The sequence below is a fragment of the Onychostruthus taczanowskii genome, unplaced genomic scaffold (genome assembly GCF_017590055.1).
Source record: "Onychostruthus taczanowskii isolate IOZ18803 unplaced genomic scaffold, ASM1759005v1 scaffold29, whole genome shotgun sequence".
NCBI lineage: Eukaryota > Metazoa > Chordata > Aves > Passeriformes > Passeridae > Onychostruthus > Onychostruthus taczanowskii.
In genome coordinates this window covers 6254009-6268560 of record NW_024500239.1, presented here as the reverse complement: position 1 = coordinate 6268560, position 14552 = coordinate 6254009, and the positions used below count along the sequence as shown (strand labels likewise).

At 41.7% G+C, this 14552-nt stretch overlaps 1 protein-coding gene across 3 annotated transcripts in view; it reads right to left on the bottom strand.

Annotated features, from left to right (window-relative positions):
• Positions 1-12782, bottom strand: part of TEX10 (testis expressed 10) — a 53467-nt gene extending 40685 nt beyond the window's left edge. Inside the window, exons 1-5 of one of the 3 annotated variants that reach the window (XM_041408081.1) lie at positions 12245-12782; positions 9436-9624; positions 8138-8844; positions 2421-2664; positions 274-386 (exon numbers count right to left, since the gene is read on the bottom strand). In XM_041408081.1, coding sequence (XP_041264015.1) covers positions 274-386; positions 2421-2664; positions 8138-8844; positions 9436-9615 — 1244 coding nt within the window. In that variant the 5' untranslated portion in view covers positions 9616-9624; positions 12245-12782. The remainder of the gene's footprint in view (positions 1-273; positions 387-2420; positions 2665-8137; positions 8845-9435; positions 9625-12244) is intronic. The other 2 variants (XM_041408082.1, XM_041408083.1) reach the window with 2 other exon arrangements.
• Between the last annotated feature and the right edge of the window lie 1770 nt (positions 12783-14552).

The following is a 14552-nucleotide window of genomic DNA, read 5'->3' as shown; positions in this document are numbered from 1 at the left end:
AATACCTTCATTTCCCTAAGGCAGCACTTAATTTTCTACTGGATGCTATTCAGACAACTTCCTATACAACACAAAAGGAACAACTAAAACCTCTCAATTTGAAGCAGTGCAACCTTCCTATAACTGCATCTCCACAGATCCTCAAGAAATACACAATAAAAAGTTTTATTTTCCACCATTAAAAACTTAATATTTGATAAAGCATGTGAGTCACATTGTCCCACTTCTCTTATGAAATTAAAAGCTGGTACACGACATTGATTTTACTCTCACCTTTTGCACGGATCTTTCTTTTTGTGTTTTACTGTGTCTTGTAAAGAATACGGAAAATGACGCATGAAGTGATGCTTGAAATCAACAAGGTAATTCATTCGAAGCCATAGTTCCTGTTAAGGACAGCAGATGATAGACAGAAAACAGGGTAGCAAATTAAATAAATCCAGACAATTATGTCCCAAAAGTCATTATTGGAATCAATGAAACTAGGAACTTTAGCTTCTGATTCCAAGTTGTTTATACACTTTTACTTTCAAGTGCTGTGCATGAAGGTCCACAAAACAAGGGAGTATAACAAGATGCTGTAAGTTAAAGTTGAGCAACATGTTGCTAACTGAACCACTTTATTTTTTAGCACATATTTATGTGGATATATACAATATTAATCTGAGTTACAGATCTGAATAAAAGTACTTTTATAACAATTTATCAGGGTTCTTAAAATCAGAGTGGACTCTGTCCTGAGTTTTCCATTAAAACATATTCCAATACTTCTTTCACCTTTCCCTGTCATTAATGTACTTGTGGCTCAAAGCCCACTGACAAAACATTTTCCAGTAGAGAGGCCACTCTTACAGAAGAATGAGTCAGTATTTTAAAATAATTTTGCTTTGCAGGCTAGCAGACAGTCACCATTCCACAAAGTGTCCAGCAGAACTCACCACTAAAAAAGCCTGCATTGCTATCAAATTGATCAGGCAGAATAATCTTTTCGATATTCAACTATTAAGAGCAGAGAATGGCCATTAAACTATTTCAAAGATCAATAGCTTTCTACCAAGCATACTCAGAGTGGTTTTCCACAGTGACTGTAATAATCACTTTGGCCTGTAAGCCCAAGGGCTATTAAATAAGCAAAGGTTTCATTTTCAAACTGAGCTATCTGAATGCATTTTGTATATAATGGTAACTATAAAGACAAAACAAACCATTAATCAAAAATTAAATTTGCTCCATAAAAAAAAAAAGTTGTATGAACCTCTGATTTGTATATAATGGTAACTATAAAGACAAAACAAACCATTAATCGAAAATGAAATTTGCTCCATAAAAAAAAAAAATGTTGTATGAACCTCGGATTTTTTTTTCTCCCCACAAAAAACTTAAGGTCATAATCCAACTGTGTGTACCCAAACCAGTTCATGTGACCAAAATACAGGCACCCTATGGCTAAGTGTAGCAGTTCTCCAGGATCCTTCAGAAAAAGGCTAGGGACAGGAGGCTGCCACAGGAATTTACCAGGTCAAGTGCCTGCTTTTTGCCCACTTCCAAGAGGGCCTCTAGAAAAGATGAAGAAGAAAAAGGAGGAACAGTGTGCTTTGCTCAGACACACTGAATCAATCCCTCAAAGCTGGGTATGTTTGGTAACTTTGATCTAATGTAATGATTCCACAATCGTTTTCCATTAATTATCCTATGTGTAGCTTTCCATTTAGCAAAGGCACCTACAGTCCTATACACAGGTTAAACCAAGAGCTGCCAAGACATTTCTTCCAATAGCCAAATTTTCCAATTTGCAAATTTTTTGGAAAAGCAGCAAAAGTTACCAAAATAAGTAATTCAGTTATCTAAGTAAAATACAGAGAAAATAACCTGGGCAAAAAAACCAAAAACAACTTCAGAGGATACCTCCTAAAATCCTTTTTGATCCAATGTCTTACGATCCTACCAATCATGACGCAGCAACACAGATTGCACCAAGCAATTACAGGATCTCAGACCGCCATTATCTTCTACCTTTCCAAACATTTAGGGTTTTTTAATTCCCACCCATCCCCATGAAATTTTTCAACACACAAAAAACAAGGAACAAACAACCCCATTCTACACTTTGCTCTAATTTATATTCTAGAGGTTATCTGGGAGACAAAATGCTCCTCTTCTCCATTACTATTTCCAGTTTCAAAACGTTTGTGCTGTAGTCAAGGAGGATTCCTGGAGACTATTTACTGAACTCATGGCTCAGTTCAACAGATTCTTTTCTACAATAAGAGGCAACAAAATCCAGATAGAAAATCTACTCAACATCTAGGCTTTTTCTCTCTTAACAAAGTGCCTTCAGTACTTCAAATCACCAAACCACTAGTTTCTTGTCCAAACAAAATGAACTGTCATCATTATGCCATGGATCATTTCTCCCTTACCATTTTGTATGTTTCATCGTGTCGCTTTGTGAGTTTCCACAATAAATGTATTATGCTAAGAACTTGCTGCATAAGCTGCTGAGATTCTGATTCCAAAAGGTTTCCAAGAATGGGAGCTGATTGTGCAGGAGATGCTTCAATCCAGCACTCAATCAGTAATGGAATTATTATCTCAATAAAACCTTTTAAGTTTTCAGCCGAGGACAGGCCTTTTTCTGCACTGTCCATTACACTTGTCAGAGACCTAAACAACAAAAGCAAAAAAGCATAAAAAGGTAAAGATCACACCTTTCAAAACAAGATTACAGTAATATCACTTTCCTGTTTTCTGAATAATGGGAAAAGTTACTTTTTTAACACGTCAAATATTTGCTGGCTTTCTTGCTAGATATTTCAGTATGGAAAAAAGGAGTTCAAACCATCTACAACAAACCTGCTCCCAAGTCTCCCTGCAAGTTTGTGTGCTTCTTTAATACCTTCTTAGATTTCAGTATTTCTTTCCCCATTGTTACATGTAAAGTCTATGAAATGGAGAAATAAAATATGCATTATCCTATCACCTTCAACCAACGAGAAGGAATTAATTACATTCAGCACAACAAAATAATAAAAAAACCCTTTTAAGCTCATTAAAGCAAAATAACGAAGCTGACTACAAGGTGTTGTCAAATGCATGAGGTTTATTACAGTTAATGACCATCTCCAACTATAATAAACACAATGCTTTTCATATTAAACGTGGAAAAGAATGTTCCTGTAAAAATATACCTTCGGTTGCCACCTGATGTTTAGCTATTATGCACTGAAAAGCAACTCAACAGAAAATTATCTGAAAAATGAAATTTTTAAAAATTAAAACTAAGACATAGTTTAAATTAAAATAATGTCTGCCAGAAATCAAGAAAACCAACTCTTCTTCTCCCCCACGCAAAAAACACTTTATGTCTCTGAAAGGATAATCAGCAGATATGACCCAAACCTGCTACTGGATAAATTCAAGCAATTTGTATCCAATTTAAAAAGAAGATTCATTAAAATAACTAGAACTCTGAATAATTCCTGTTAATTCTAAGGAGTAGATTCCTTAAAAAAAGGCAACAACAGTTTCAATCGATCATTTGTAAAATTGTTTTCCATTGCGATTTTGTTTCCTAATTCAAAGCAGGGAATTCCTATCGTAATTCTAATTTCCTAACATACATAAGATTAGCACACTGAACCTCCTGCTAAACTCCCCTCTATTTCAGTGATGATCTCCAAGTCATTTTTCTTTACATATACACTCAAAATAGGAACTGAAAAACTTTCAACAGACCTGCAGAAGTTTTGTTGACAAGTATTTTAATTTCATATAGATGATGTAAAGCAGTTTTCCCTAGTCACTCCTAAATTATCCAATTAGTTATATCTTCTATTAGTTATATCCTTCTAGCTACCCGCTGTTGCCATCATCTATAATACAAATAATAATAATTTTATTCCATCATTTCTCTCTAGTTGATATCAGTGTATTAAGAAAATTACTAAACCAAAACCCAGGTATTAATGACTTGTAAAAGGAACAGGGAGAAGGAATAAAAACAAAGTGTGAGACAAATACAAGCTAATTTTCAATGATGGCAAGATGGGGGAGAGAATTTAGATCTCCACCACAAAATAAAAGGGATAAGTGGAAACATAACTGATCATAAGAAAAAAAAATTGCTTTACTTTTACTTACTACAATTATCAAACATGTTAAAATTGTATAAAGCTTAGCTTTAACTGCAGCAACCAATATATCCAATAAATATAATTTGGTTAATTTGTTCATTTTTTTGCCTTATTTCCCTTCTGTAGTGCAGGCACTGCAGTAGACACTGACTTCTTTCAGACTAGAAAGAGTTTAAGGTGAATGGTTCTTAGAATTTTTAATGCTCAGTCATCTCAAATACAGCAGACAAATCCCATCTTTCAGTTACAATCACAATGAGTTCTAAAGCTGGTTGATACCAAGACTATAATCTCATTGAAAAAGTGAGGTTGTCCTGTAAGTGCTATGCTGTGACAGGATTTTGCACTCAGATGAGAGTCTGAAATTTCAGTAATTGGCTGGAATAGTTCTGAAGTAGTAGTCTTTAGTAATTTCTTTTCTAAAAAATACCTGATATTACAGCAGAACACTGGAATTCCAGCAATTCATTTAAGGAACACAAAAATCTCCCAATCAAAAAGTGAACAGTGCATGAAACCTGAGGAGCTGGTAATCCACACTAGAAGATTTCTACAGAAGCATAACACACACACAACTATTTCAGTACGTTTCTGAAACAAGGAATGGAAAAAGGAAGAATTAATGCCAAAAGGGATACTCCTCCCAGCTGCTGAAAGTACTGGGATAAGAATACTTAGCATAGCTTTCAAGTACCCTTGCAGAAGAAGCCCCTATCTCTCAAGGTAAGATTCCTCTACATATTCAAGGTTAACAATGAAAGTGTAAAATAAATTTCAAGTGCCAGTAACAGATGATGACAAAGCATTATAGCAATCTGTCCAGCATTTATTTGATTAGTACAGTATCCTTAACAATACAGGTTCATTCAACCTGAGGAGACTTGATGTCAATCGTGCTGTCACTTATCTGTTATCACTACTCTTGAGTGGAAGGGTGACTTTTACAAACACTGCAAAGCATGTTACCTTTATATCAGAATGAAATACTATTGAAGGGAGCTGCAAAATATTTGTGTACCCCCTAACCTGCCATTTTTCTTTAAAATGCCAGCATTTTTATACAGCAGGACCAAACAAACAAAAATTGTGCAAATATCTGACATTTGACAGTAAGACAACAGAAATTCAGCAAAGAGAAGTCAAGGAAGTGTAAAAGAAAAGAGAAAAAAAGGAAATAACTTGCTGCTCTTTAAAACAGAAGAAGTCTTTGGAAGTTAAGTTTTTACGGCTTGCAGTTAAGCCAGGTTACTTGTCCTCCTTTTCTGTGTGCACTGCCAAATGCAGCAAACACACAGCACACCGAGTGAACTGCATTCTCCATTTCTCTTTGATGCACATGTACATATTTATTGGCTGTGCTTCATCTTCCATCTCAGTTTCTCAAGTCACTTTTGCTTTTCCCTGTAGCTTCATCTTGAACTCTCTCAGCAGAATCTGAAGCTCAACTGTTTCTCTTCCAGTAAAAAAAAAACAACCCAAAAATCACACGCCTTGGTACCACCACATGTGAGTTGCAAAGGCTTTCTGGTTTTCCACACCTGAAATGAGTTTGATGTAAAAAGCAGCACAGTCAGAAAGCACATAATGCAGAGAAAACATTCTAACAATTTTCTAATACACTGCAATTTTAATTTACAGATCTACCACACAACAGAAGATAACGAAGTCTTAAGATTTGCATCATTGAATCATCCAGCATTCCAAGCTCAGAATCTATTATTTTTATTAAACAGTAATACTGCAAACTGATTCAGAAAATCTCATTCCATAATCACTAGGTTATCATTGATATGTCAGCCCTGTTCAATGAGCTTGCAAGATTAAATACAGGATACAGAAACTTTAAAAATTTAGTATGCTGTTATGCTGTTTGGAAAAACAAAGCTGAAACTTACTTGCAGTATTCGTGACAAGACCACCAATACACACACACTGCAAATAATTACTGATGGTTTGGTCAACTCATTATCCTTAGCTAGTCATAGACCTGACTATTTGACTTTAAACACGCACACACACACTGAGTATTGCACCTCCTATTACAGCTAATGTCTGTCCTTGCAGTAATGGCCATAGCAGAGGCCTGGGAATGCCTGTAAAAGGCAACAATTGGGATTGAAAGTGACAGAATTAAACACCTTTAGATTATTAGAAATTAATTCAGTGGCCAACACAAAAACAACCACAACTCTTCACTACTGGAACTTCACACATAGTCACTAAAACAAGCTGTACCCTTGTGAAAAACGAATACAGCAAAAATATGCACAAATGCAATAAAACGAGAACATTTTAGTACCTTCAGCAGATGATCCTTCCCTTTCTATTCTTCTGTTCTGCTGCCATCAGCTTGCTTTGCCAATCTCGCCTTGGATTCTAGCCATGTTTCCTTCTATTCTTCTGGCTCCTCCTCATGCTTGCAAACATCTTTTTGTAAGTATTTATAACCAGAAGCACATCACGATGTTCCACCAAAATCTAGCTCCTCAGAAAAGTGGAATCCAATTCAGGTGACACCAGATGTAAAGTTTATTTTCCTAGACCTTGGATACAATGCATCTTCAGCTATTACACAGCCTGGTACATCATACACTGCATATCACCCAGGGCACAATACAAGCATCCTCTGACACACAGTGGTCCACAACTGTGTGCTTCTGACTGCAAAGAGGAACTCAATAGGACTGTTCTGGGCTCAGCACTGAACCCTTCCCCTGCCTCAAGAGGGCATCACCAGCCTAGCTGCCAGCTCAAATTTTACCTGCAGCAGCTGACAACCACTTTTAGGAGAACAAGCTGACCTTCTTACTTAGCTTCATGTGCTTCCTATACCTACCACACGTAATATGCTACCTCCAAAGAGGAAGCCTAGGAGAGCAGGAGTGGATGTCTCTCCCTGACAGAGATGGAAAACACCTGCCAATTCAGGTCAGCCTGTGGTATTCAGAGAGAACATTTCTTCTTCTGCCCTTCATTCCTTCAAAGATATAAGACGGACATAGTAATGGAGTCGGCAGTGGGTTTAATACCCCTTTTTGCCACTGACTTCCTAGATTAATTTCATCTAACTGCTTTATACCTCTTATTTTGTCTTCTCCAGCAGTAAAACAAGGATTGCAGCTTTTCTTCAAATCACTTTGGTACCTACAGGGAACAGAGCTGTGTAACAGCTAAACTGCTTCCATTTTTTAAGTCACCATTCCAGGTCTCCTGCCAGCAGGTATGTAGCGTAATGTAAAGTAATGCATATGAGGATGCCAATGTTCAAAAAGCACCATCAAGTGAGGTGGGAGGTTCACCTCTAGCAGGTGAATCAGAGAGGAGAAAAGAAATCAAAACAGCTGTTTGCTTCTCCCTTAACTTCAGCTCACATCTGTTTAGAGTACTACTGAAACCCACACAAACCTTTCTGTGACTAAGCACACTATGCTTCCTTTCGTATTCATCGGCATGTCTTAGCCGAGACATCTTTCATCCACAGTGAATGTATAAATTGGTGAAGTGATTAAAATATCTAGAACTGGAAACTCAGCAGAACTTCATACCACCAGACACATCTCATCCTGCTGTCCTTTTCAGAAGGAGCTACAGTCAAAGATAACAGACTCCTAAGCTTATGATAGACTCTTAAAGGTAAAAGCACAAAATTTCAGTAAAACTCATTATCACAAACAAGCTTACATTTCATATAAAGAAATTTGCCTACTGGCCCCTAGGTCTGTTAGACATCCTGCAAGAAGTTGTCAGTTTTCATTCCAAAAATATCCCAACAGAGCTGGTAAGATATCATTAATAGCATAAAAAAAGACTTTAAAATGGAAAGGTTTATGATATACACATAACACAGTTATCTGCTGAGTATTTCTGTATTTTCAAGCCTCTGCAGTAAGACTACCCATTACACTAAGTGTCCTAAAATATGGCTAAGGAACAATCCCACAAAAAAAACTAAATTGCCATCACACAGTTGACATTAATTCCCAAACTAGTTAACATTTTCTCACCTCAGTCTAAATGATGAGTTGATCTTTGGTCGTAAGCCACCACTTTCAAACAGTTGTATTTGTTGCTGATTATTTGCATGGAGCTTCCAACTAATACATATTGGGTTCCTTACAGAATGAGAGTTGTCCTTCTGCTCTTGAAGCCCTTCATCCTCTGTATCACTGGACCCATCTACCACTGCTTGGAGAAACTTCTTGAGCCTGGTAAGTACATTCAACCTCCACTGCTGAGAAGTTACTCTGCGATTTGGGTTAACAGAGAGCATCCACGAAAGTTTGTCCCTGCTTTTCAGTCTTTTTGAGAGTTGCTGGTGAGAAATAAGCTCTACAAAATTCTTCAACAATATAATGCTGCGGTCTGTAAGAAGAGCTGGGTATGCTTCCAATAAAACGTCCAAGACTTTCAATGAATCTTCCTGAATTCCCTCACTGATATGAGTCATGGCACTAGAGAGATGGGCACTTACCAAAGGAAAAAATGGAGCAATCTGTTCCGCTCTTATTTTTGAAGCCAAGAACTGCAGCAGGTGAACAGCTGCTCCTCTGACACTGGAATCTTTGTCTGTAAACACAGCTGCCACCTCACTTATTATACTGGAAAGGTGTGCATCAATTACAAAGGGATACTGAGACAGGAGTTCTTTGAGTCCAAGAAGTGCATTATGCTTAACCCCAGGACTATAGTGATGCATCTGTGAGAGCAGATCCTATAACAAAACAAACATATACACTTGGCATCGTTATTATTTTAAGCTGTTCAAACTTCCCCCATGTATTTTCTGCACATTTTTCCTAAACACTTAAAAATACAGAATATTCTTACAGTGTACTGCTGGTCATAATAGCAAAATGGGTTCAGAACGAATATGGTATTCATTTTATAGCACAACAATTAACAAATAATCAGAATTCAGTGATTACAAAGACAAGATATAATGACTTGTCCTTAGGTCTCATTCTTAAGTTTATGCACAACCCTATTGTCTCAACAGAGGGACGACCAAAGGAAAGTCCTCTCACTCTGGTTCTCTAAAGCAGAACTACGAAACCTCAGCCTGAATAGCTTTCCTCTGTTTAAGCAGAGAGCTGCAAGAGACAGAAGATGACACAAAGGAAGGAAAACAAATCCACCCCCCAGAGAAATACAAGATTTTTTAAAAACAGGGCTGCATTCAGATAGCCTGCTGCAATTTTTTTAAAATAAATGTGGGTTTTTTTCCCAAATTGCAGTAAACATAGTTAATCGAGATAAAAGGCAAGCATTTTCTGTCATTTCAGAATGCAATATCACAGAATACCTTGATGTTAAGTTTTCTATTTTGTGTAGGAAGCACTCCATCTTCTTTGAGCTGCTCAGGAATTTGTATGGCCTTTGTTTTGAAGGTAGTATCAGTTGCATTCTCTACTTTAGGCTTTTTTTTCCCAACTTTTAATTTCACTTTCTGGAAATCCTCCTGACGTTTCCTTTTTTTAGTCATTCTGATTCTCTGCAAAAAGAGAATTTAATTTGTTTATACACACAACAAAAGCAGTTTTTCCACCAAAGAGTAACAACCTCCTATCAATAGCTACTGTTTTCATTCTTTTGTCTATGCATAAACGAGTGTCCACTCCTGGGACAAGATGCTAGACTAAACAGACATGCAGGCTGATTCCATGCAGCTGCTCTTCCAGCGTCCAGAAAACATTCTGCTGCTCCTCTGGCCGTCTCTGCTCTGAGAACTACTTAATTAAAAAGCATCCAGATATCTGCATCTGCCACTGCTTTATCAAGAGTTAAGTTGCTGATTTGGTTTTGTTTTACAAAGTTCCTGCCAATAAAGCAACTTTTTACGTGTGATTCTTGTCAAGCCAAGGAACTCAGCAAACAGTTTCCTTTCAATTGTACACTGCTTACCAAGTCCATCACTAACAGCACACAGCCTGCACATGTACAATCTTAGGTTTAAACAGGCCTTCACCAATAAAAGGACACAAAAAACAGAAGAAAACTTCCACCACACACTGAAAATACCAGTCTGTGCATTTAAACATAACTAGAAGTAGAGGGAAAGAAGAGATCAATTGGGCAACTACAGACCAAATAAAATGGAAAACTAAGAGATTTTTAATAAAGCCTAAGATGAGGTATCTGAGCCACTATACTTATAAGCTGTACAAACACCAAAACAAATTAAAACCCCCATAAGTTTCTAAATAGCTTTTTGGTTTTGTTCTATCTGTTTTGATACTGAAGCACACTTACTTCTATCAGGTTAAAAGAAAAAAAATGAACCCACTGAAAAGGCCCCAACAAATATTACATCACAGATTCCTTTATTTAATCCTCTCAAAAAACCCACCATCCACTTTCCCCACAAAAAAACCTCAATCAAGAAAGACCCAAGCCAAAAGCCCCAACAATACAACAGACTAAACCCAGAAATTTCTGAATAACATATCCAAACAACGATTCTCTCCTGGTGGATGTGATCACCGTTCCTACAGCTGATTTTTCTCAATGGACTTTAAGCTAAAATTTGTGCTCTACTAGAGTATTTCAAATATACAGCAACAGGATAATCACTAAAGAATGTTTAAAACATATTGTAATTTTCTATAATTTTAAAACAATTTCAACAACTGATTACACCAGCATTTGACTACAACCTAATTTCTGCTTTTCACACACTAGGTTAAAAAATTATATGCAAGACCACTTTAACTAAAGTACAAATTTGGTGTAAGTAAGCTATCAACTCAAAAGGCTTTTAAAAAACTTGGGTCCTGGTGCCAAAAGAAAAAGGTCCTTTAGTGTTCAACTATAACAAACATGGCTTTATAAAGGATTTTTACCATATGCATCTTTTTAGGAAAGAATTACAAGAATTTCACCACTTGATATACAGAAACAGTTGGAAGCTTTTGATGTAGAAGTTATTTCCACTTATAAGGATTCCTTTTACAAGAGTAGATGTCTGGCTCCCAGTCAGCATAAAAGCTTCACAATACAGGTGTGAGCACAACTGAACAGAGTCAATTAAGTTCTTTTAAAGGAGGAGGCTTATAAAATATCCTTTCCCCTACTAAAAGCAGCACAGTTTACCTCACAATAAACACTCTGGGAATAACTGGTAATCTAAGCCTACCCGTTTCCAATTCATATGTACCATGCCATACCAAAAGATAAAATCCTTACAAAAGGTAAGGATGTAAACACCACAGTGGCTACATAATAAGACATCACGCAAAACTGACTACAGCTGATGAAACTGTGTAACCATTTCCATGAAAGTTCATGCTGAAACAACTGCCTTTGACACAAACTGCATTTTACAAGAAGAGACTGTGGGAACTGGGCCTGTTTAGTCTGGAGAAGAGCGAGAGGGAATTTCATTATTGCATTTAAATTTCTCCAAGATGGGTGCCAAGAGGATGGTGCCAGAGTGTTTTCAGCGGTGCCCAGCAATAGGATGAGGAGCAATGGCCATACACCAAAACACAAGAAATTCCACCTCAACATGAAGAAGAAATTCTTTACTTTAAGGGTATAAGGGCACTGGAACAGGCTGCCCAGGAAGCTCTCTGGAGACAATCCAACCCACCTGGATGCATTCCTATGTCACCTGCTCTAGCTTATACTGCCTTGGCAGGCAGACTGGACTAAATGATCTCCAGAAGTCCCTTCCAATCCTAACTAATCTGTGATTCTGTTCATTTTCACCTGGCCCTCCTCCAACAAGACTGAGCACCTAACAGTTAAGCACAAACACGGTTTTACAACCCAAAACATTAAAACAACGTCCAATCGACTCCTTAAACATAAAGCAGCACACGCCGTTTTTCAGACACCGCTTCCGATGTCACTCAGGCACCCTCACCTCAGGCTGTTATATATTCTGTTACAGGTAGCACCCGATAATCCTGGAGCTCTTTTCCAACCAAATGATTCTGGTTTCACTCCCTCGCAGCACTCAAGCGGCATCCTTCGGGAACCTCACAACCTTGCTCAGTCAGGAAAATCCTGAGAAACCCGAAGGCAAGGCACACGCCCTAACCGACTCCTCCGATCTGATATGGATTTCCCCCCGGGCGAGCTCTCTCCCGGCACAGGACAGCGATACTTACAGGCGATCACCTCCGCGCGGCTCCCGCGCCGGCAGCGCATCCCCCGCCGCCCGGACCGCACCGCACCGCCCGAGCCCGCGCACGCCGTACCCGAGCCGGAGCGGCCGCTCCTCCCGCGGGTCTAGGCTGTCACGCTGCCTTCCTCGCCGTCCCGGGACATCCTTCGGCTCGCTCCCCGAGCGCCGCTTCCCTCCGCCCCGCTCCAGTCGCTCTACGAGGCGTTCAAATAAAGGCGCGTCAGTGCCGGCCCGGCGCCGGGAGGCCGCGCGTTCGGCCCCCGGGAGCGCCGGGCGAGGCGGGAGCGGCGCAGAGGAGAAGCCGCCGGGGGAGGTGGGGCAGGGGCGGCGGTGCGCGGAGCAGCCGATGCCGCCGGTTTCCCAGGGAGCGCCACCCGGCCCGCGCCGCCGCGGCTCCCGCTTTTCCCGCCGCCTCCCTGGCGCAGGAACGTGAGGGGAGGGCGGGTCGCACAAAAGGCGGGCGGCCCTTGGCGCAGGGGCCGGGCGTGCGCGGCGGCCCCCGCGAGCAGGGACGGACCGAGAGGGACCGCGGCGCGGAAGCGGCCGCCCACGTGAGCGGCGCCGCCAGCGCCCGCCCCGCGCTCCGGGGGGACGCGCGCTTCCGCCGCGGCCGCGCGCGGCAGCGCCCTCTGCAGGAGGGGCGGGCCCGGGGATGCAGGCGGCGTCACCCGCCCGGCGGGAACGCTGCGCCAAGGCTTCGGCTCCGTCTGGGATAGAGCTTTGGATAGAGCTTTGCTTGTGTGCATCTTCCTCGAGAGGGGAAGAGGAGGGGCCGGCGGACAGGACCCGAGGGAATGGCCTGACGTTGTGTGAGGGGAGGGTTGGTCCTCCTCGTCCGCCTCCTCCCGCGCCGCCCGCGCGCGGCCGCTCGCTCCCTCACTCACCAACCACGCGCGCAGCAGCGCCAGCCCCGCTTCCGCCCCCGCCGAGCGCCTGCCCGGAAGCGGCCGCCCACGTGAGCGGCGCCGCCAGCGCCCGCCCCGCGCTCCGGGGGGACGCGCGCTTCCGCCGCGGCCGCGCGCGGCAGCGCCCTCTGCAGGAGGGGCGGGCCCGGGGATGCAGGCGGCGTCACCCGCCCGGCGGGAACGCTGCGCCAAGGCTTCGGCTCCGTCTGGGATAGAGCTTTGGATAGAGCTTTGCTTGTGTGCATCTTCCTCGAGAGGGGAAGAGGAGGGGCCGGCGGACAGGACCCGAGGGAATGGCCTGACGTTGTGTGAGGGGAGGGTTGGGCTGGAGGTAAGGAAAAGGTTCTTCGCGCCGAGGGTGGCTGGACACTGGAACAGCAGCCCCAGGGCAGTGAGCACAGCGCCAAGCCTGAGCTCAAGGAGTGTTTGTACAAGGCTCCCAAGCTCACGGTGTGACTCTTGGGGTATCCTGTGCAGGATATACCCCCGGCCAGGAGCTGAACTCCATGATTTCTGTGGGTCCCTTCCACCTTGGTTTACTCTGCGGTTCTGTGAAGATGTACTCCATCCCCTGAAGTGTGGCTGCTTGGGCACCTCAGCAGACAAGAAGAACGTAATAATAACCAGAACCCAGATAAGCACAAGTCCTGTGAGGAGCAGCTGAGGGAGCTGGGGTTATTTAACCTGGAGAAAAGGAGGCTCTGGGGAGAGGGGCCTTATCACTCTCTACAACCACCTGAGAGTGTAGCCAGGTGTGGGTTGGCCTCTTCTCCCAGGCAATCAGCAACAGGATGAGTGGACACAGTCTTAAGATGTGTCATGGGTAGTTTAGGTTGGACATCGGGAGGAATTTCTCTACTGAAAAGCATTGAACATTGGAATGGAGTGCCCAGAAAGGTGATGGAATCACCATCCCTGCAGGTATTTAAGGAAAGACAGCAGTGCCACAGTTTAGTAGAGATGATGTCTGAGACCTTTTCCAACCTATTTGATTCTGTGATTGTTCCAGTGAAGGCAGTGCAGATTCAGCATTGACATTTGAGGTTATTGTTATTATTTCACATATACGAGGTAATTATTTCACATATAAACCACAAGGCATGCTGCAGGCTTTTGTACATACCCAGATAAAGCTTGCTGCTCTAAAGGGGTAATGAATTCCCACATCAGAAAGAGAGTGGGGAAAAAGCCCTGGGAGACCCAGGAGGCAACAAACGAGGAGGATGCTTCCACACCTGCTAACAGCATCTCACTTCACATGAGACAGTAACTCTGCATTGCACACTCTAAACTTTTAATTTCTTGCCAATTAACCTGTGAACATCCTTCTCCCTTCCCCTTTCTGCCGTCTGTGAGGAGTAGGAGTTCTGCAGCTTTTTGTTAAAA